A 24,487-nucleotide genomic window follows, 5' to 3' on the forward strand; every position below is an offset into this window, starting at 1 on the left:
TGAAGAAGATGACATTTAAGTAAGACTTGAATGAAAAGGTGTCAGCCATGCAAACAACTAGGGGCAGAGCTGAAGGAAGAGTGCGCACAGGGGCTAAATTGGAATGAGCTTAGGTATTTGGTTAGCAGAAAGAAGGCTGGTGTAGCTGGGGTGCAGCAAGCAAAGGGAGTCCCATCTTGAGGGGCCTTAGGACGCTGAGCTACATGTTACTAAAGGCTCCTGGGAGTCTGATTTCTTTCGACTTCATGGAGCATCTTTGGGGTCAGTGAATGGAGGAAGAACCCAACAGTGTTGTGCAAAACAGATTTTCTTGTTTCCTCTTAGGTAAAGTACATCTCTCTCTTAGGTACAGACTGTCTTGTCTTTCTTGGGCTGTCCAGGACCTTTGGGAGTTGAAGCAGAGCAGAATACCAGAGAAAGTGTGGTTTTCTTCTGGTTCTTTCCCACATTATTTACCAACAAAGATCCCTTTGGAGTTCTTCTCTAGGCTCTGCTAAAATAGCCAAGGCCAACATTATCAACAAAGTATGCCATTTTCTCCCTGATCTTTGCCACATTTCTTTCATAACCCACAACACAGTGTTTATGACATCTCTCCAAACTTGGAAATCACACAAGCAGAGTGTGTGCATCAATGTGTATGTATGTATTCATGTGTGTGTCTATGCGTGCGTGTGTGTGTGTGTGTGTGAAAAGATGGGAACTGGGAGTGGAGAAGCATAGGAAACTGAGGAGAGAAGATGGTGTAATGGGTATGTAGTTGATGAGCAAGAGATGCCAATATTACCTTAATTCCTCGCTATTCAAAGTGTGGTCCTTCAAACAACAGCATTGATAATACCTGGGAGCTTATTGGAAATGCAGAATCTCATGCCCCATCCCAGATTTTAACAAGATCCTCAAGTGATCCATATGCACATTAACATTGAAAAAGTATAGCCTTAATGATTGCGTATGCTTGGGTATTATTCTCACCCTTTATCTTTGGTTATCAAGGATCTCTAGAAGATCATGTCCAGCTCAGGACTGAACAACTATTTTATCAAAAAGTATCACATATAGTTTATTACAGCATTTATCATACTTTGTAATAATGGTGATTTTTTCTTGCCTAATTCACCCCACTATGATATGAATTCCACAAGGATGAACAACATGGGTTTGAACTACTTGGGTCCACTTATATGTAAATTTTTTCAATAGTAAATACTACAGCATAGCGTGATTCATGGTTGATTGAGTAGGCAGATGCAGAACCGCGAATATAGAGGAACCAAGTGTACAGGGAGCCAGCTATAAATTATACACAGATTTTTGGCTGCACAGAGGGTGGGCACCCCTAGCCCGTATGCATTGTTCAAGAATCAACTGTGTACTCTTTGATTTCCATATCCCTGACCCAATGCATGGCATGTAGTAGATACTCAATAAATGTCTACCAAATGCTCGATAGTCCAGAGCAGGACATGAGGCATAAGGAATACTTAATAGAAGGAACCACCTTCCCTTCCTTTACTTCATAAGTGCTGTTATTTTCATCTCCCAACTGCCCACCTCTTCTCAGCCACACACAGAACTCCTATCACAGTGTCTTGCACAAAACAGGCACTTAATTTATTAAATAAGTTAAATAAGAACTAGACAAATCTAGTCTCTGCAAAACTCCTGCCACACAGAAGTTCCTGGAGTGGAGATGGAGATCAATGAATAAAAGGTACTTATCTGCATGGTTTAATTTTAGCCTGAAAAATTTACTGATTATCTTGAGAATTGTCAGAACAATTGAAAGAAATTTTGAGGTAAAAATCAAGAGATTGGTAGAAATAAGTGCCTAAGCCACATATTCTGCTGGGTTTCAAACAAACTCAAAAACAATGCTTTGGCTGGACCTTCAAGATGGCGGAGGAGTAAGACACGGAGATCACCTTCCTCCCCACAGATAAATCAAAAATACATCTACAAGTGGAACAACTCCTACAGAACACCTACTGAACGCTGGCAGAAGACTTCAGACTTCCCCAAAGGCAAGAAACTCCCCACGTACTTGGGTAGGGCAAAAGAAAAAGAAAAAACAGAGACAAAAGAATAGGGATGGGACCTGCACCAGTGGGAGGGAGCTGTGAAGGAAGAAATGTTTCCACGCACTAGGAAGCCCCTTCGCAGGCGGAGACTGTGGGTGGCGGAGGGGGGAAGCTTCGGAGCCACGGAGGAGAGCGCAGCAACAGGGTTGCGGAGGGCAAAGCAGAGAGATTCCTGCACGGAGGAGCGGTGCTGACCAGCACTCACCAGCCCGAGAGGCTTGTCTGCTCACCCGCCGGGGCGGGCGGGGGCTGGGAGCTGAGGCTCGGGCTTCGGAGTTTGGATCGCAGGGAGAGGACTGGGGCTGGCGGCGTGAACACAGCCTGAAGGAGCTAGTGCGCCACAGCTAGCCAGGAGGGAGTCCGGGAAATAGTCTGGACCTGCCTAAGAGGCAAGACACCATTGTTTCGGGGTGCACAAGGAGAGGGGGTTCCTTCCCCGTCTGCCCACAGAAGGCAGAGCACCACCTAAACGAGCTCCAGAGATGGGCGTGAGCCTCGGTTATCAGCGTGGGCCCCAGAGACGGGCATGAGACACTAAGGGCTGCTGCTGCCGCCACCAAGAAGCCTGTGTGCAAGCACAGGTCACTCTCCACACCGCCCCTCCCAGGAGCCTGTGCAGCCCGCCACTGCCAGGGTCCCAGGATCCAGGGACAACGTCCCCGGGAGAACACACGGTGCACCACAGGCTGTTGCAATGTCATGCCAGGCTCTGCCGCCACAGGCTCGCCCCAGATCCGTACGCCTCCCTCCCCCCCGGCCTGAGTGAGCCAGAGCCCCTTAATCAGCCGTTCCTTTAATCGCCTCCTGTCTGGGTGAAGAACAGATGCCAGAGGGTGACCTACATGCAGAGACAGGGCCAAATCCAAAGCTGAACCCCAGAAGCTGTGCAAACAAAGAAGACAAAGGGAAATTTCTCTATGCAGCTTCAGGAGCAGCGGATTAAATCTCCACAATCAACTTGATGTACCCTGCATTTGTGGAATACCTGAATAGACAACGAATCACCCCAAAATTGAGGCAGTGGACTTTGGGAGCAACTGTAGACTTGCAGTTTGCTGTATGTGACAGACTAGTTACTGATTTTTATGTGTATATTAGTATAGCTTTTAGCACTTGTTATCATTGGTGGATTTATTTACTGGTTTGGCTGCTTCTTCCTTATTTTTTATTACTTAAAAATTTTTTTATTTTAATAATTTTTAAACATTTTTTATTTTAATAACATTTTATTTTATTTTATTATTTTTTTCTTTCTTTTCTCCCTTCTCTTCTGAGCTGTGTGGCTGACAGGGTCTTGGTACTCTGGCCAGGTGTCAGGCCTGAGCCTCTGAGGTAGGAGAGCCAAGTTCAGGACATTGGACCACCACAGACCTCCTGGCCCCACGTAATATCACTCAGCAAGAGCTCTCCCAGAGATCTCCATCTCAACGTTAAGACCCAACTCCACTCAATGACGAGCAAGGTCCAGTGCTGGACACCCACGCCAAACAACTAGCAAGACAGGAACACAACACCACCCATTAGCAGAGAGGCTGCCTAAAATCTTAATAAGTTCATAGACACCCCAAAACACACCACCAGACATGGTCCTGCCCACCAGAAGGACAAGATCCAGCCTCATACACTAGAACACAGGCACCAGTCCTCTCCACCAGGAAGCCTACACAAGCCACTGAACCAACTTTACCCACTGAGGGCAGACACCAAAAACAACAGGAACTACGAACCTGGAGCCTGCAAAAAGGAGAACACAAACACAGTCAATCAAGCCAATCACAAGTCAATCAATAGTCAATCAAGTCCAGGAAGCACAGAGAGTCCTACAGAGGATAAATCCAAGCAGAAACCGGCCAAGACACATATTAATCAAACTATCAAAAATTATATACAACAAAAAAATATTAAAGCATCAAGGGAAAAGCAACATACAAGGGAATCCCCATAAGGTTAACAGTTGACCTTTCAGCAGAAACACTGCAAGCCAGAAGGAAGTGGCAGGATGTATTTAAAGTGATGAAAGGGAAAAACCTACAACCAACATTAATCTACCCAGCAAGGATCGCAGTCAGATTCGATGGGGTAATTAAAAACTTTACAGGCAAGCAAAATTGAAGAGAATGCCGCACCACCAAAGCAGCTTTACAACAAATGCTAAAGGAATTTCTCTAGGCAGGAAACACAAGACAAGGAAAAGACCTACAATTACAAACCCAAAACAATTAAGAAAATGGGAATAGGAACATACATATCGATAATTACCTTAAATGTAAATGGATTAAATGTTCCAACCAAAAGACATAGACTGGCTGAATGGATACAAAACAAGACCCGTATATATGCTGTCTACAAGAGACCCACTTCAGACCTAAGGACACATACAGACTGAAAGTGAGGAGATGGAAAAAGATATTCCATGCAAATGGAAATCAAAAGAAAGCTGGAGTAGCAATTCTCATATCAGAAAAAATAGACTTTAAAATAAAGATTATTACAAGAGACAAAGAAGGACACTACATAATGATCAAGGGATCAATCCAAGAAAAAGATATAACAATTGTAATATTTATGCACCTCAGTACATAAGGCAAATGCTAACAGCCATAAAAGGAGAAACTGAGAGTAACACCATAAGAATAGGGGACTTTAACACCCCAATTTCACCAATGGACAGATCATCCAAAATGAAAATAAATAAAGAAACACAAGCTTTAAATGACACATTAAACAAGATGGACTTAATTGATATTTATAGGACATTCCATCAAACAACAACAGAACACACTTTCTTCTCAAGTAATCATGGAACATTCTCCAGGATAGATCTTATCGTGGGTCACAAATCAAGCCTTGGTAAATTTAAGAAAATTGAAATCATATCAAGTATCTTTTCCGACCACAACACTATGAGACTAGATATCAATTACTATATATCAATTACAGGGAAAAAATGTAAAATATACAAAAACATGGAGGCTAAACAATACACCACTAAATAACCAAGAGATCAATGAAGAAATCAAAAAGGAAATTAAAAAAAATACCTAGAAACAAATGACAATGAAAACACAATGACCCAAACCCTATGGGATGCAGCAAAAGCAGTTCCAAGAGGGAAGTTTATAGCAATACAATCCTACCTCAAGAAACAATAAACATCTCAAATAAACAACCTAAACTTACAGCTAAAACAATTACAGAAAGAAGAACATAAAAGGCCCAAAGTTACCAGCAGAAAGGAAATAATAAAAATCAGATTGGAAATAAATGAAAAAGAAATGAAGGAAACAATAGCAAAGGTCAATAAAACCAAAAGCAGGTTCTTCAAGAAGATTAAAAAAATTGATAAACCATTAGCCAGACTCATCAAGAAAAAAAGGGAAAAGACTCAAATCAACAGAATTAGAAATGAAAAAGGAGAAGTAACAACTGATACTGCAGAAATACAAAGGATCATGAGAGATTACTACAAGCAACTATATGCCAATAAAATGGACAACCTGGAAGAAATGGACAAATTCTTAGTAAAGCACAACCTTCCAAGACTGAACCAGGAAGAAATAGAAAATATGAACAGACCAATCACAAGCACTGAAATTGAGACTGTGATTAAAAATCTTCCAAGAAACAAAAGCCCAGGACAAGATGGCTTCACAGGTGAATTCTATCAAACATTGAGAGAAGAGCTAACACCTATCCTTCTCAAACTCTTCCAAAATATAGCAGAGGGAGGAACACTCCCAAATTCATTCTACGAGGCCACCATCACCCTGATACCAAAACCAGACAAAGATGTCACAAGGAAAGAAAACTACAGGCCAATATCAGTGATGAACATAGATGCAAAAATCCTCAACAAAATACTAGCAAACAGAATCCAACAGCACATTAAAAGGATCATACACCATGATCAAGTGGGGTTTATCCCAGGAATGCAAGGATTCTTCAGTATATGCAAATCAATCAATGTGATACACCATATTAACTAATTGAAGGAGAAAAACCATATGATCATCTCAATTGATGCAGAAAAAGCTTTTGACAAAATTCAACACCCACTTATGATAAAAACCCTCCAGAAAGTAGGCATTGAGGGAACCTACATCAACAAAATAAAGGCCATATATGACAAACCCACAGCCAACATCATTCTCAATGGTGAAAAACTGAAACCATTTCCACTAATATCAGGAACAAGACAAGGTTGCCCACTCTCACCACTATTATTCAGCATAGTTTTGGAAGTTTTAGCCACAGCAAACAGAGAAGAAAAAGAAGTAAAAAGAATCCAAATCGGAAAGGAAGAAGTAAAACTGTTACTGTTTGCAGATGACATGATAGTATACATAGAGAATCCTAAAGATGCTACCAGAAATCTACTAGAGCTAATCAATGAATTTGGTAAAGTAGCAGGATACAAAATTAATGCACAGCAATGTCTTGCATTCCTATAGACTAATGATGAAAAATCTGAGAGAGAAATTAAGGAAACACTCCCAACTACCATTGCAACAAAAAGAATAAAATACCTAGGAATAAACCTACCTAAGGAGATAAAAGACCTGTATGCAGAAAACTAGAAGACACTGATGAAAGAAATTAAAGATTATACAAACAGATGGAGAGATATGTGTTCTTGGATTGGAAGAATCAACATTGTGAAAATGACTCTACTACCCAAAGCAATCTACAGGTTCAATGCAATCCCTATCAAACTACCAATGGCATTTTTCACAGAACTAGAACAAAAAACTTCACAATTTGTATGGAAACCCAAAAGACCCCGAATAGCCAAAGCAATCTTGCGAAGAAAAACGGAGGTGGAGGAATCAGGCTCCCTGACTTCAGACTATACTACAAAGCTACATTAATCAAGACAGTATGGTACTGGCACAAAAACAGAAATATAGGTCAGTGGAACAGGATAGAAAGCCCAGAGATAGACCCACGCACATATGGTCACCTTATCTTTGATAAAGGAGGCAAGAATATACAATGGATAAAAGACAGCCTCTTCAATAAGTGGTGCTGGGAAAACTGGATAGCTACATGTAAAAGAATGAAATTAGAACCCTCCCTAACACCATACACAAAAATAAACTCAAAATGGATTAAAGACCTAAATGTAAGGCCAGACACCATCAAATTCTTAGAGGAAAACCTAGGCAGAACACTGTATGACATAAATCACAGCAAGATCCTTTTCGACCCACCTCCTAGAGAAATGGAAATAAAAACAAAAATAAACAAATGGGACTTAATGAAACTTAAAAGCTTTTGCACAGCAAAGGAAACCATAAACAAGATGAAAAGACAACCATCAGAATGGGAGAAAATATTTGCAAATGAAGCAACTGACAAAGGATTAATCTCCAAAACATACAAGCAACTCATACAGCTCAATATCAAAAGAACAAACAACGCAATCCCAAAATGGGTAGAAGACTTAAGGAGACATTTCTCCAAAGAAGATATACAGATTGCCAACAAACACATGAAAGGATGCTCAACATCACTAATCATTAGAGAAATGCAAATCAAAACTACAGTGAGGTATCATCTCACACCGGTCAGAATGGCCATCATCAAAAAATTTAGAAACAGTAAATGCTGGAGAGGGTGTGGAGGAAAGGGAACACTCTTGCACTGTTGGTGGGAATGTAAATTGATACAGCCACTATGGAGAACAGTATGAAAATTCCTTAAAAAACTAAAAATAGAACTACCATACGACCCAGCAATCCCACTACTGGGCATATACCCTGAGAAAACCATAATTCAAAAAGTGTCATATACCACAGTGTTCATTGCAGCTCTATTTATAATAGCCAGGACACGGAAGCAACCTAAGTGTCCATCGACAGATGAATGGATAAAGAAGAGGTGGCACGTATATACAATTGAATATTACTCAGCCATAAAAAGAAACGAAATTGAGTTATTTGTAGTGAGGTGGCTGGACCTAGAGTCTGTCATACAGAGTAAAGTAAGTCAGAAAGAGAAAAACAGATACCATATGCTAACACATATATATGGAATCTAAAAAAAAAAAAAACTGGTTCTGAAGAACCTTGTGACAGGATAGGAATAAAGACACAAATGTAGAGAATGAACTTGGGGGCACGGGGAGGGCGAAGGGCAAGCTGGGAAGAAGTGAGAGAGTGGCATGGACATATATACACTACCAAATGTAAAATAGATAGCTAGTGCGAAGCAGCTGCATAGCACAGGGAGATCAGCTCCGTGCTTTGTGACCACCTAGAGGGGTGGATAGGGAGACACAAGAGGGAGGGGATATAGGGATATATGTATGCATATAGCTGATTCACTTTATCATACAGCAGAAACTAACACAAGATTGTAATTATACTCCAATAACGATGTTAAAAAAAAAAAGCAGTGCTTCATGTGTGATAGCTTTAGTTGCTGTAAGTATTCAGAATATCTTCAAAGTAAAATGGCACAATGAGAAGCATGTGAGAGATGAGTTTTACTGTGGGAAAATGTGTGTGTGGGTGGAGGGAGACAATTCCATGTTTGGTTTCTACTTCTGGAAATTACTTTATCTACCTGTACAGTTTCAACTAGAGCAAGCTTTCTCAACCTTGTTAGTACAGTAGTCCCCCCTTATTCGATGTTCTGCTTTTTGAGGTTTCAGTTATCCAGGTCATCTCTGGCCCAAAAATATTACATGGAAAATTCCAGAAATGAACGATTCATAAGTTTTAAGTTGCTCAGTGTTTAAGTAGTGTGATGAAATCTCATGCTGACTGCTCTGTCCCACCTTGGCAGTGAATCATCCCTTTGAGCGGCATATCCCGCCCATGGGTCACTTAGCCATCTTGGTTATCAGATAGACTGCCATGGTATCTCAGTGCTTGTGTTCAAGTAACACTTATTTTACTTAATAATGGCCCGAAAGTACAAGAGTAGTGATGCTGGCAATTCAGATAGTCTCTTACTGTGCCTAATTTATAAGTTAAACTTTATCATATGTATGTCCGTATAGGAAAAAACATAGTATATATAGGATTTGGTACTATTCATGGTTTCAGGCATCCACTGGGTGTCTTGGAACATATCCCCTGCAGATGAGGGGGACTACTGTACAGACATTTTGGGCTGGTTGATTCTTTGTTGTGGAAGCTGTCCAGTGCATTGCAGGACGGTCAGCTGCATCTCTGGCCCTCTACCCACTCAATGCCAGTAGCACTGCCCCCTTCACTTATAACAACACAAAACATTTCCAGGTGTTGTCAAATATTTCCTGGATCAAAATCAACCCTGGTTAAGTACCACTTATCTAGGGAAACAGATGGGTCTATTGGTCTTTCTGATTACCTAACAGTATTGCTGCTCTATTGATTTTCCTCTTAAATCTTTATATTTCATGTATAGATTCTTCCTGATCTCAGGACCTTCCCATTTAGGAAGCTGCCCTCACCAATGCTGTGTTGGCAGATTTAGAAGTTTGGGATACTGTTATCCTTGGCTTAGCAGCTCCTGTACACAGCAGAACCTCAGGGAATGATTCCATTTGACTCTCGGCTGAGAATGGTGCAGGCAGATGCTGTAGTGGAGGGGGAGAATGTATAGCTGAGCTGGTTTACGGGAAGTTAGCAGTAATTTAGGGATTCTTTATTCCTTGGGGTGTCTTTTAATTATTTTTCAGACAGCCCTATTGATAGTCCTTAAAAGGAAATCTATATGAAAAAGAGGTTTAATAAGTTTCACCAAGGGTGGCAGTTGGAGCAGGCTTTCTTTTCTGCCCCTTGACTGAAACTCTGCTGCTCTAAACTATTCACTGTCAGCTCATCTATTGGTTTAAAGAAACAACCCAGCAAGTTTAAAGAAATTGTGATGAATATTGAGCTTCTCTACTGGAAGGCATTAATGTAATAAGGCTTCTCAAATTTAGCATCTGGGATCCTGGATCAAAAGACTTAAAAGTAAAGAAACCAACCTCCTTTACTTCAGCTTACTATCTCTGAGTCGTGCTGAGTGAGGCTTTACACAATATGAAAGATACAGATTTATCCAAGGAGAAAACACAGCATGATCATTTTGATTTTTCCTTACAAAAGGATTAATCTCAGTGTTCTACAAGATGTGTCGGGTTTAATTTAATATTAAAAATTGTATTTCCTATACATTTATGTCAAGTGAAGTACAAATATTAAATTACAAGCATGTAGTTTTTAATTATCTGTTCAGTTTTAGAAGTGTTTTGGTTTGTGTTACATATTGTGCATTATCTCTGATGACACAAAATCGCTTGTATTGTCCACAAAGCCCTGATCGTGTGCTGGAGGACTGAAGCAAGATTACATGACAGGGATAAGGAGTGATCCTTATTTCTCAAGGTTTGGACTTTGTCTCTGAAAAATCCAAATAACCGATCACTTTAATCAATGGGGAAAAAAAATTAATGAGATTAATTGTAGGTTGTCAAATAATAACCAAATAATTAATTTTGACATTTTTTTCTGTCAGATTGAGCATTGTGTAGTTACAATTGGAGAGAATTGACTGACTTCCAAATCAAGTAAAAGTGATTTGAGAATTAATACTTTTTCATCATCTGTGTATTTTCCCTACTCTATTACAGTCAGAAACCAATAGTAGGTTTTGTTTATTAAGTACTACCGGGAATGGGGCAGTACAGATCTACCTGCAGAGATGATCATGTGCTGAGGTCAGAGTCTTATATGCCATCAATCAGGTTTGTACCCTCTCAAGGCCAGAGTCCACACAGAGTTGTGTTTAGGGATTTTAGTACAAGGTAACAGGGAATGGAGCTGACTAATTAGTACTCTGGAGTCAATGATAATGAAGGAACACCAACAGGCAGAGAGACTCAACACATAACTAAGTTCTACTTACCAGCCTAACATTTAGTGGTGAAATTTCAGTATCCTAAGGGTGGGAGGGGGTCATAAGAGAAAATAATTTCCTTAGAAGACTTGAATACTGGATAAGTTACCAAGACAAGATTCCTGTTAATGAAAGTGAGACAGAAAGCAAGAGGAATTTGATGAGACATGCCACTCTATTGTCTGGAATCAATTCTATAGCTTTTTTTCTAAGATTAAATCCATTCTAGAGGCTGAGGCAGGATAATGCCTGAAGAGGAAGGTTAAATGATAGTAGCTAGGATAAAGGGAACATTACCTGAAAGCTGTGTCAGTGGTCCCAACCGGAAACCAGGCCATTGGCAATGGAATGGAAAAGAAGAGGCCATATCTGAGAGAGGATTTGGAGGTCAGTACAATGGGACTTTAAGGCTGACTGAATGTGAGGTTTGAGGGGCAGGTAAGAATTCAAGATGAATCCAAGGATGAGATGGAAGGAATATGAGATAAGTATGATAGAGACACATATAAAGGAGCAGGTTTGAAGGGGAAGATACTATGTTTCATCTAAAACATTTTAAGTTTAAGTTTCCCATGGAGCAATGAAATTTAGTTACCTGATAGGCAGACAGGGAATCTGTAATGTAGGTCAGATTGGATGGTATCAATTTATTATGCATCTATTATAAGGCATGAGGCCAAAGAATTGAATGAGATCACCCTAGGAAGAAGCATGGAGCAAGTTGAAGTCTTGAATAGAACTTTGGATAACACTCTCATTTAGGAGTTGGAAGAGCAGCAAGAGGCAGCAAAGGAGACTGAGAAAGGACAGTTACAAGAAAGTAGAAAAATTAGGAAAGAGTCATGGCTAAAAAGCCGAAGGAGGAAAATATTTCAAGAAGAAAGTACAGCAGTATCAAATGTTCCAGCAAGGCTGAGCAGGATTCACTCATTCCTTTATTCAACAATGTTAACTTAAATGCCTGCTAAGCTCTGAGCTAGGATTTAGGAATGAGATCACAGAAGGCTGGTAAGTTTCTTTAGTAGTCACTGAGGATATTTCACAGATGTTTTATATGAGTTACAATCATGATAGTCTGATTACAGCAGTTAAAGATGGAACCAAAGTTAGGGAGAGAGAGCCAGGCTGTGTAGACTAATTTTCTGAGAAATCTAAAAGGAAATAGTAAAGAAAAAGGGGGTCAATAATGGCCTGATCTGTAAAAATGGTTATTAGTAGAAGTAGTGATTTTACTTTTATAGCATATCCCATGTGAACAATTTTTGACCCATTGACTTGAACCAAATGTTTTTATATTTATAAAGCTGGATACAGTAGTGGGCACAGGAGATTATAAGGCATAGTTTTTTCTTTTGGGGAAGCTTACAATCTAGATTAAAATCAATATGTACGTTGGGGGATTGCAGGTGGAGAGCAAGATATAAAGACTGAATAAAAATTCAATGAGCATAATGAGCATTAGTTACAACATCTAATAACTGTTACTGGTTGATGAGAAGGAGCTGCAGACTAGACGAACTGTGAATTCAGGGGAAAGGAAGACCACCATGAGTGAACAAAGGCTTTGCCACAGAGAAGGGAATACATGTAAGTTGCAAAAGAAGACTAGGACTGAGACTTTCATGAAGGGAAGACCAATGGGTAAATTTCACTCCAGAACTCTGTCTCTTCCCATGGAAAGTGGAGATACTACCACCTGCTTATCTTCTACCTTAGAAAAGGGCGTCAAAAGCTAAATACACTCTTTCACCCCTTCATCCAGCAGTCTTCTTTCGGTTCACAGATTGCAGGTATGTATGCTTCCCTACTCCTGTGGTGTTGGCCTTATAATCACAAAAGGTACCAAGATATCAAATACACAGGAAACCTGTTCCCAGAGAGCAGGAATCTTAAAAACCTTGGCGCTGTGCTAAATGAAACAGGAATAAAACAGGCAAGGAAAGGGAAATACAGAGTGCCATGCATAAACTTTTGCAAGCAAGCTTAGTGCCCTGCAGAGACCAGGAGAGGAGCAGTTCTTATACTGATGGAGTCAGAGCCTGAATTCTAAGATCAGGATATAGATATCAGAATTGCACACTCATGAGCATGTCAAACCTTAGCCTCCTGGGCCTTCTTGTTCTGAAGGTTCACAGATGAAATGAACTAGATGCATTTTCTTTGATGTTTATTAAACCCATAGTTTTGCAGAATTTGAAATGGAACTGTGGCCAAACTGAGAGACCAACCAGAACTCCATCTCAAAGAGCTTTTATAAATAATACTGGAAAGATATTGAATGGAAGAGAGATAGTACTTAATATACATAACAGATCAATTTTCTTAACATGGCAGAATGTAAATATTTAGCTGCTGTTCAAAGCAACAAGCAATGTGGTAATGTTGATTGTCCTACATTTGCTAAATCTTAGACAAGTGATGGATAAGAATGTTATTTTCAAAAAATATTTACATAAATCTAAATCCTGCAACTTAAATCATTTCCGTTCCTGCTTGCACAGATGTCCCAATGTGTGTTTGTCTAGGTAATGTTTTTCTTAGCCACAAGTGAATAGATGTTTTGCGACTAGCTATATCACCATATGAAAATAATTGTAATTTAAGTTTTATAGTTCTTTTGTGGAACCTTCATGAACATGGGTTCGTTTCTTCCTGGTAAGAATCATATGAAGTAGGTGTGGAGAGTATCTTAATGCAACAAATTGGAAAATCCAAAACCAGAAGAGTTAACAATCTGATGACTCTCCAGTGTTAAACTTCGAGTTAGTAACTGAGCTTGAATTCGAGCCTAGTCTTCCAACACATTCAATGCTGTTTTCAAAGTACTGCATTGCCTAATTTAATATGAAGACCAGGCTGCATCAGTCTGAAATCAAAGTATGGGCCAAGGCTGTAATTTCATTTGAGGCTAAGGATCCTCTTGCAAGCTTGCTGATTGTTGGCAGAATCTAGTTCTTTGAGTTGTAGGACTGTGGCCCTCAGCTCCTAGAAGCTGCCAACTCTTCACTTTATAAGAAGAAAATCTTTTCCTCTTCCAACTTGGGTCCAGTGATTGGTGGTCTGCAAATTAATCAACAATAGATAGAATAACAGGAGAAAAGACAAATGTTTATTTATGCATGCACAGTGTACATGCAGAAGCACTCAGAGACTAGAAACTCACTGGAATAACCGGAAAGAAAAGGCTTATATACTAAACTTAACAAAAGAGGGGTAGATAGGGCTTCAATGGGAGAATATGGAAGGTTCTTTTTTTTTTTTTTTTTTAATTCTAACAAGCAGCTGAATTCACACTTCTGGTGCTAAGTGTCGTTTTTTGTTTTTTTTTGTTTTTGTTTTTTTTTTTTTCCCCAATCAAATAACTCCCTGGGAGGGAAGTCAATGGTAACTATATTTTCAGAGGCTCTATTTAAACTTAGATAATGTTTCCTTCTGTGGCTGCTGATTGTTCAGATATATTCAGCTCAAAGTAATTTTCATATCACTTTGGTGAGCTATTAATCACTTCAACTGCCACACGGTCCTCTCTACCACATTGTATTTTGTTTCTTAAGGACAATAGAACATCTGCTGCTGCTTGTTTTCTCTGTTTGATGGGCTTACCTGCTTAGGTTAGGTCCACTCAGGATAATCTCTCTTTGGTTAACTCAAAGCCAACTGATTAGGGACCTTAATTACATCTGAAAAAAAAAAAACTCTTCCATATACTGGAACATAATCATGAGAATGATATCCCTCATATTTACCACGTTCAAGTGGAGGGGATTATACAGGACATCTATAACAGGGGATGGAAGTTTGGGGGGCCATCCTAGAAGTCTTCCTACCACAGCAAATGATAGGATGAGATGTTAAGTTCAGTACTACAAGAGACCATAAAAATGAGATGATCACACAGATCCCTTACAATGTTGAGTTAATAAAATGGATGCTGCATTCTTGCCAATTAGACTAGATGACATCTAAGATCATCCATACCAGAATGCAGAATGTAGTAACTCCTCCATTCAAGAAAACTTTTTAAACCAACTTGATTTCTTTCACTCTTTCTCTTAGCTGATACATAGTTTACAAGCATAGAGAGATGCGTATGAACATGTTAAATTTAATTTCTCTTCATTAACATTTCAAATTCTTATATTAGGCAGTTGGGTTTGTAGACCTCAAATGCCCTCATTAACCCCAAAGGATTGTTATAGCTTTCATTAGTTAACTATTACTATGTAACAAATTATCCCCAAACTTAGTCACTTAAAACAACACACAGTTTCTGTGGGTCAGGAGTCTAGGCAAATATTAACTGAATCCTCTGCTTCAAGATCTCTCACAAGGCTACAGTCGAGATCCCACTGGGGCAGGATGTACTTCCAAGGTTACTCAGTGGCTATTGAAGGATTCAGATCTTTGAGGGCTGTTGGACTGAGGGGCTCTGTTCCTAACTTGCTGCTGGCTGGAGGCCATTCCCAGGTCTTTGTCACATGGACCTCTGCAACACAGCAGTTTGCTTCATCAAAACCAGCAAGAGAGAGAGTAGCATGATGGAGGTCACAGTCTTTTGTAGCGTAATCTCAGAAGTGGTATCCCATCATGTTTGTGTTATTTAATTTATTAGAAAAAAGTCACTAGATTGGGCCCACAATCAATAGAGAGATGTAAATGTCAGGATGGCAGGGAATGTTAAGGTCTGTCTTAGAAGTATGCCTACTGTCTGAATGAGGGAATGATGTAGCCGACTGAGGAGAAACTAATAAAAGTGCCTGTTTCTAAGAAATGAAAGAAAATAACCTCTTCCATTCCATTCACTTATTCAGAGCCAGAGCAAAGGAACTTGACTGGCCTGGGTTCATAATGGGAGTGGCCAGCTTTTGTCTGAGTAGAGAGGACAAATCAGACCCAAAATTGAAAGGCTAAGTTCAGAATTAAAGGAGCAACTTTAAGTATCATGTCCAAGGTACGAGTTTGGGCGGTAGATAAAAGAAGAATAAGAGGACAAGAGGACGAGAGGACAGGAATACTGAACCAGTGTAGAAGCAAAATATTAGACCAGATAAGGCACACAGGTTGTGGATTTAGAACAAAGAAATAGTGTTTAGCACTGTTTTGCTCATGGGCAGGCTCCCTGATTTTAAAGACACAGGGCTGGGCCAGAGGCTTTCTCTGTTATTGAAAGTCATAAAGTAGTATTGCTGTATTTTTGTTTTAAGTTCAAACAAATAGAAAGCTTCATGGTTTAGAGGAAATTTTGAAATTGGGGAGGAACTACTATTCCAAATGAAATTAAAAGTCTTGAAAATATTCTTTCTTGGCCAATGTTAGATTATGTATCTTCTCCCAAAATGCATAGATAGTGTTTTTTGTTGATTGATAATTTAATTCTCCTCTTCAAATAATATTTGCATCTGGTGAATAATTCTGCACATCAGAGTCATCTAGCTTAGAACAAATATTGGTGGGGGTATCAGTGGTTTCTCCTTCTGCCTGTTATCTGTTTTTAATTTTTATTTTTAATATTACCTTATTTTGGCCTTAATAACAAATTAATATTTCTAGTAACGTGTCAAAAACAAGGAGCAACTCATTTGTGAAAGAAGAAATCTAGTCATATTTAATTCCCTTTCTGCGTGCTTCCAATTATGTCTTCTATTAGATTACAGAAGTAACTAATTACTTTCATCCACCTTTTCTTCACGTGCCTGTAAATTAATTTAAAATTTTACAAATTAACCCTTATTTTGAGGGTTTATTTATTTATTTATACTTATTTTAATCCAATCCTAGATCATTTCATTATAACACTTCTTAAGCTCACTTTTTTATTTCTTTCTTAAAACATAATCTTGCTGTATATTAAACCATAGTACAGTTTAGTTTCTTCATTTATATTAGCCATTCACTGAACAGCAACTAATAAATCAACATGCAGCAATTTAAATCTCTATTAAAATTTGCCAATGCCAGATCCAAACTGACAGTTTTCCTTATCCAGAAAGTGCTGACATTTTCTTCCCATACCATCTACTAAAGATAAATAGATCAGATAGTTCTGGATGAAATTAAATGTGGCATTTCTATGTTTTGGGGTTACCTTTCATTGTTTGAAAAATTCCAATAATTCTGAGGAATTATCTGTTCCAAGTCTTAAAAGGTTATGATTTGCAAGGTATCAAAGTATTTTTCAAACTATTTTTTCTAACAACCCACCATGGTGTCTAAAATCCATACTCTTGTGATTACTGTAGGCTGTTTACTGCTAGACATAGATAAATAGATATACATATAGGCACAGAGATATAGATTGACATAGATATGGAATATAGACAAAGATAAATATTGCATCACTAAAAAAATTTGCTTCAAATAGCTTCACAGTTAAAGGCCCTGAGGTGATGATAATAAACTTACAGGTGTGTATGTGTGTGTGTGTGAGCACACGTGCACAAGTACACATCTTGAGTTGGAAGAGTGAAAAATCTAGAAAAAGCTGTACCTCAATGGATGTAAATCAGGAGTGAGCAACAAGGTGTAAGGAAGCCTGAGTAACAGACGGGGAATAATGATGTCTGCCTTTTCTAATGTGTGAAAAATCCAGAATATATTAATTTAATTTTACCAAGACGTAAAGGAGGCTTTTTTTTTTTTTTCAAAGTCAAAAGAACTTTATTTTGATCTGGTAATCTTACATTTACCTTTAAAAATTATTTAAAAGAACTTTTAGGTGAAGATTCTCTGTAATGTTTCTGAATATTTCTTTTAATTTTTGAATTTTATTTTATTTATTTTTTATACAGCAGGTTCTTATTAGTTATCCATTTTATACATATGAGTGTATATATGTCAATCCCAATCTCCCAATTCATCACAAAACCACCACCCCCCGCCACTTTCCCCCCTCGGTGTCCATACGTCTGTGTCTCTAAAATTAAAATGAAATAATTTTCCTTTATTGGGTCCAATGATATTTTAAATGGCACTCTGTACTTACAGGCAAATCATACACATGTTCATTGCTACATTTCTGGAGGTTTGATATTTGTAACTGCCAAAAATAAATAATTAAATAGGTTCTCCCTAGGAAGAAATTCTTCTAAATTTGGAAGCAACTCCAAAGAGAGCATTCACTGTAGAGAGGAAATATCTGTGAAGAAAATAGTCTACTAGTTAATTTTTAAATACTGTCAGTTGTGTTAACTTGCAAGAAAAAAATAATTGTTTATTCAATATGCAAAAAGTACCTGACTTCATCTACATTCACAATTGCCCAAATGCAGGGTCAAGAATGATGTTAAAATATCAGCAATTGTACTGTCCTCTTGCCTTATTTCTCCCCTCCTTTATTCCCGTGACCTCTTGTGCTTTCCAAAGTGCAGGAAGTAACACTGGTCATCTACCTGTGAAAAGGTCTTCTTTATTCATTGAAACAAGCCCTCTACGCTTACAATCAACCCAAGATAGAGGGAAAGGGCAAGATTGTAGACAAAGTATTTGGGACCTTGTGAGTTCCTATAAATTCTACTTTATGAATGGTCACTTATGCCACCTATATGGAAAACCAATCCTAATGAATATATTAAATTCTTGGTTTACAGAAGTAGAAGATGATCTTTTGAATTTTAAAAAATTGATTAGTTGGGATTTTTTTCTTATTATTTTACAAACCATTTGGTCAGTTGAAGTCCTCCGTGTACTATACTGGGTTATAAAAAAAGACCCTTCTAAGACATTCGAATGTACTAGGTAAATATTCCTTCGTATTTCCTTTGGCTCATTTGAGGGAGAGATATGGACATGGCAAGAGGGAAAGAAGGTGGGAAGGACAAAGGACTGAAATGTAACCACATTGTGCCTTGCTATTCTTCTAGGATCTCATGATTCCTTCAGCTTCTACATTGACGAAGCCTCTCCAGTGGGGCCTGAACAGCCAGAAACTGTCCAGAATTTTGTCTCTGTGTTTGGAACTGTGGCCAAAAAGCTGATGCGGAAGTGGCTAGCCACTCAAACCATGAACTTTACTGGTCAGCTAGGAGCTGGGATCCGTTATTTTGATCTTCGAATTTCCACCAAGCCCAGAGACCCCGACAATGAACTCTACTTTGCTCATGGTTTGTTCAGTGCCAAAGTCAATGAAGGCCTTGAGGAGATCAATGCATTCCTCACAGATCACCATAAGGAGGTAGTATTCTTGGACTTCAACCACTTTTATGGGATGCAGAAGTATCACCATGAAAAACTCGTCCAAATGCTGAAAGACATCTATGGAAATAAAATGTGCCCAGCGATTTTTGCCCAGGAAGTGAGTCTAAAGTACCTGTGGGAGAAGGACTACCAAGTGCTGGTCTTCTACCACAGTCCAGTGGCTCTGGAAGTACCTTTTCTCTGGCCTGGGCAGATGATGCCAGCACCCTGGGCCAACACCACAGACCCAGAAAAACTGATCCAGTTTCTTCAGGCGTCTATCACTGAGAGAAGGAAGAAGGGATCATTTTTTATATCTCAGGTGGTGCTGACCCCCAAAGCTAGCACCGTGGTCAAAGGGGTGGCCAGTGGTCTCAGAGAAACGATCACCGAAAGGTAAGTGTCCTTAAGTTATCAGGGGAAATTTTTAAGTAATTAAACCCAAATTCAAATAGTTAATAAGTGATGGAGCTAATTCACACCCATGTGAGTTAGTTTCCTAGGGCTGCCACAACAAAGTATCACACGCTGGGTAGCTTACAACAAAAGAAATGGACCATCCCTCAGTTCCAGAGGCTAGAAGTCTGAAATCAAGGTGTCAGCAGGACTGGCTCCTTCTGAGTGCTTTGAGGGAGAATCTTTTCCATGCCTCTGTGTTAATTTCTGATGATGGTTGGCATCCATTGTGGTTCTTAGCTTACAGATGCATCACTCCAGTCTCTGCACCCACCTTTACATGGCATTCTTCCCTGTTTCTCTGTCTTCTCGTCTTATAAGGACACTAGTCATACTGGATTAGGGCCCACACTAGTGATCTCATCTTAATTTAAATACATCTGCAAATGCCCTATTTCCAAATAAGGTCACACTTACAGGTACTGGGGATTAGGACTTCAATATGTCATTTTGTAGGACACAGGTCATCCCACAGCACCATGGTTTTTGTTTGTTTATTTGTTTGTTTTTGTTATTGTTTTGTTTTTACCACACCATGCAGCTTGCGGGATCTTAGTTCCCCAACCAGGGGTCGAACCTGGGCCCCCTGCAGTGGAAGCACAGATGGAGTCCTAATCACTGGACTGCCAGGGAATTCCTGCACCATGCATTTTGACCCCATGTCCAGTTATCTTTTCATAGCACTCCTTTTCACATTTGCATAGCATTTTATAGATTACAAAGCCCTTTGTCTACTGTTTTCAGAGTATTTTCACATACTGGATTCCATTTGATCTGCATAACAATCCTGGGAATTAGATACTGTATAACAGATAAAAGTTAAAGTTCAGAGAAGTGAAATCTTTTGCCTAAAGCCACTTGGACAATGAATGATGAAACAAAGACTCAAGCACCATTTTTCTCAAGCTGTATTCTATGCCTTTACACTACATTGTTAGCAAGAATCAATCTCCAGAGAGTAGGCATTCCATTGGTCAAGCCCAGACATACATGTAGGGTAGTGGTCACCTGTGAGGTGTAATTAACAATCACCAAAGATCTTTGTAACTCATTCCCCTGATACAACATGTAGCATTGTACATGTTATTTATTCTTTTGAGTTAAAGTATTAAACAAGGCAAACACTGGAGAACAAACACAATTCCTATCACACCTTTTATTTTTAACTTTAATTGATATTTTGAATTATGGTAAAGAGGCAGAGAATGAATGTTTTGCACAAGGTCTTGTAGGGAAAGACAAGAAAATGAGGAGAAAAGATTCAGATGTGAAAATGCCGTGGGTGGCCTTTAGAGGTGAAGATGCTATATGGTGGTGAATGGCAGATGAAATTTGTAGTGGGGCAGGAGCACATTTGCAAGAGGGCTAAAAGCATTCTTGCACAGTCTAGAGGATATAGTTAATGAATGGTACAACCTAAAGTGATGAGAGATTAAATTATAATGAACCTAAATTTTACCATATTAAATATAATAAATCATAACATATAAAAGAGAAAAAAATGTCGCCATCACAGGTGAGGTGGAGGAGGGCTCTGGGGTTGTAGCCGGCACTGGCCAGAGCTTAGGAGCTGGCACTGAGGGTGGCTAAAAGCCAGGCTACAGGGAACATCCTATGAGCAATGGGGAGCTAGAAAATGATATTTAGTGGTGGAGTGACTTGACCAGATCTGCATTTTGGGTAGATAATTGGTGAAGCATGGAGGGTAGATGGAGTGGAGAAGGTAAGCAGTTAAGAGGTGCTTGGAACTGTTTTAGCAAGGATATGCAAGCTAAACTGAGGAAGTGAGAAAATATAGAAGGGGACAGTATGCGACAGCAAAAGTTGGATGACTATTTAGCTATGTGGTGTGAATGAAAGAAAAGAGGGGAGAATAAAGTTTCTTCTTGAGAAGTAGAATGAGTGATGGATGCATTCACAGAAGCAAGAAACAAAGATACAGGGACTTGGGGAGGACTGGGGAAGATACAATCAGGATTATGCTAAATTTAAAGTGCTAGAAAGGCATCCAAGTAGATCCAGTTGATCATTAGGAATATAGGTTAACTCGTTTGGGGGATACTGCATTTTTTGGCAATGAAAGCCACAGGTCCTTGAAGAGGAAGTATTCCTCCATGCAAAATTATAACTTCCTTCTGTTATTCAGGTATTTGCTGGGATCTCCCTGTCCTTTCAATTCAAGTAAGATCCCCAACCCTTACTGGGGATCCTCACTGTACACTCTATGCAAGTGTAAAGCCTTCCCTAAGATTTCTGCTGATGTCTAGATTTCTTACATTCTTATGGAACGAGCCCTTGTTGCTTCTGGATTACATAATTTTATGGATTGATTGTTCCATGTGGCCTATCCATGTCCCACCCTCTGTAACCTGAGACATGAAACTTGCTTCTTGCTCAATTTCTATATAGTGGTTTATTTAGACTTTACTGAAGATCTGAGCATAAAAGGGAGGTTTTATAATCATAATAATGTAGATAACTTAAAGTTGAATTTTAGACTCATCTGGAATTATAAATCTCCTGACCTGGAATATCTTCTGATGACATCTGTACCACTTTTCACCCTAGACTCTAGTCCTCTGACTGAATCCTCTCCTCTACCCCCTTCCTGTCCTTTTCTCATCTGTTTTCTTCCCCCAAACCCATATTACGGTGGAGACACTACACTCTCCTCTAGATTATTGCACCAAACTATTCACCTCTCTCCCTGGCTCTAAGCCTACATTCAGTTACTCCCATCAACGTATTCATCAGAACAAGAAGACTTTTTCTTTAATAGAACCACTTTCTATAAAAATTAATTGTTCTCATAAATAACAACTTACCTTACATACTTAAAAAATGAGGGAGTTATATACACATGAGAATGTGTTGTTTTCAGACCTACCCCATAGAGCCTCCAGATTTTGAGGAAGCCCCAGTAGAGGTGGAGAGGGGACAGGAGGGGCCTGGGGAATGGCTGACTCTAATTCTGTTCATTCTTGCTACACCTTTAATTTAAAAAGTTTTACTTCTAACATTTACATATTGGGCATGAAAGGAGTCTTCCAGCTTTACCTTCTGTTGTACAGTTCTATGCTTAGGAAAACACTTTTCTGTACAATTTGCCTACTTTGCATTTGGCCAAGAACCATATCCTGACTCCATACCTGTGTAGGGAATAGCCTTTGGGAAGTCAAGAAGGAAAATCTACTCAAGGAATAAATGACTTTCATTTTTCTCTCTTATGGAATTTCATGCAATAGGACTTTGCAAGTTATAGGTTGAACTGCTTTTTGTTTACTTATGCTTTAGTACAGCATTACCAAAGTAGGATTTGTAGAATAAAGATCAGATAATTTAGGAGAGTGTTGAAAATGATAATATATATCTACACAACTCTCCCAAAAGATTCACAATGCACAGTAGCATATGAAAGGCACTAACAAGTATGTAAGTGAAGAATCCTATTTAATTTTAACTAATACAATGTTTTCCAAGCACTTGATTTTTTTTTTCAGATAACACTTATTAACAGCCCATGGAATTAATTTTGACAAAATGTCCTCAGCCATCTACTCTAATTCAGAACCTTTCACTTGCCTCTGGCTTATATATCTGGAATAGTAGAGTTTTACCAGTGAAAAGAGAGAGTGGGAAAATAATTTAAAAAGTAGAAATGAAGACCCTATAGGTAGAGTCAACTATTTTCTCTCTAGGATTATGCAAATGACTTGCAAATATATCTGAACCTGGCCATGATACTTGTGCTGTAAGCATTCTCAATGGAGTTTGTCTCAGTACTAGAAAGCCTCTTTAAACCAATTACAAAACCTGTATTCTGTGTATGGTGTTAGTGTGAAATCCAGAGGTTTCGTTTGGTTTGGTTTGGACATATTTCAGCTTTCTGGGTGAGGCCTATAGGGAAAGGTCATTGTCAATCCTTGGATAATGCCTTGCAAAGGTAACTTATTATTCCTGATACAGGCAGTGAAAAAACACTTGACTCCCTCAAAATATATTTCTTTTCTCTTCTCACCAAGTGATAAAGCCCACAAAAAAGACTTTAACTGTCACTTTCCTTTTGCTGTTGTACCAAAGCTGTTCACTGAGAAAGTCCTTTGCCACCCAAGGAGAAGTCACTAGGCAATGTTAAGACTTCTCTGGGTCTTTAGTGTATTTTCATTTGCAAAATTTGGAGTTTGAATTCAATTATCTCCAAGATCCTTTCCAGTTCTAAAATCCTACAATCCTGGATTTCACTAGTTTCTCTATAATTTTTCATTATGTCTATATTTGGGTTAACAAAACTCTGAGCACATGAATTTAGAAAACAGTGTTTGAAGATGTGGGTGGCTTTCAGGGAACTAAATCCAGCCTGGATTTAGGTACCGTGACTTTCAATCTGGCCACCGGTTCCAAATACTGCAGATGCGTTCTCTATATTTTAGCAATGCCAAAAGACACAGATTTTAATTTCTTAAAGACCTATTCTTAATTTATTTTTCAAACACCAGCTTTTGCACCTCACCCCCACGGAATTCACACGTTCTTAAAAAGAAGGTGTGTAACTTGAGTCAAGTCCTTCCCTAATTTGCGGAAATTTATTAAATTATGGGTGTTTTTAGTTTAAAAAAATTCAGCTAGACCACCTGTCAGAATATTTAAGGAGCAGTGCATCTTTGTAAGTAAATTGATGCCGAATTAATTTAGAAAATGTTTATACAAGTCAATTTATATCATGATGATGATGATAATGGTAATAGTAATGATGATTTATTAAGTGCTCTCTATCTGTTTAATACTATGCTAACTGCCCTGCCCATTTATTTTCATGATCATAGTCATTGCCTTGAGGGTAAGGAAGAAGAATGTGGTTGGTTTTTAATAAGCACCACTTTTATCCAACTGGGGAAAGGGAGGCAACT

General features: G+C 38.9%; 1 protein-coding gene across 2 annotated transcripts in view; it reads left to right on the plus strand.

Moving 5' to 3' along the window:
* The window catches only part of PLCXD3 (phosphatidylinositol specific phospholipase C X domain containing 3), a 434,729-nt gene that overhangs the window by 357,109 nt on the left and 53,133 nt on the right, over positions 1 to 24,487 (plus strand). For both annotated transcript variants that reach the window (XM_082454536.1, XM_082454535.1), the window contains one exon: positions 18,812 to 19,520. In XM_082454536.1, the coding sequence (XP_082310662.1) occupies positions 18,812 to 19,520 (709 nt within the window). The remainder of the gene's footprint in view (positions 1 to 18,811; positions 19,521 to 24,487) is intronic.

Source organism: Balaenoptera physalus (genome assembly GCF_965194825.1).
Source record: "Balaenoptera physalus genome assembly, chromosome: 3".
NCBI classification, from domain to species: Eukaryota; Metazoa; Chordata; class Mammalia; order Artiodactyla; family Balaenopteridae; genus Balaenoptera; species Balaenoptera physalus.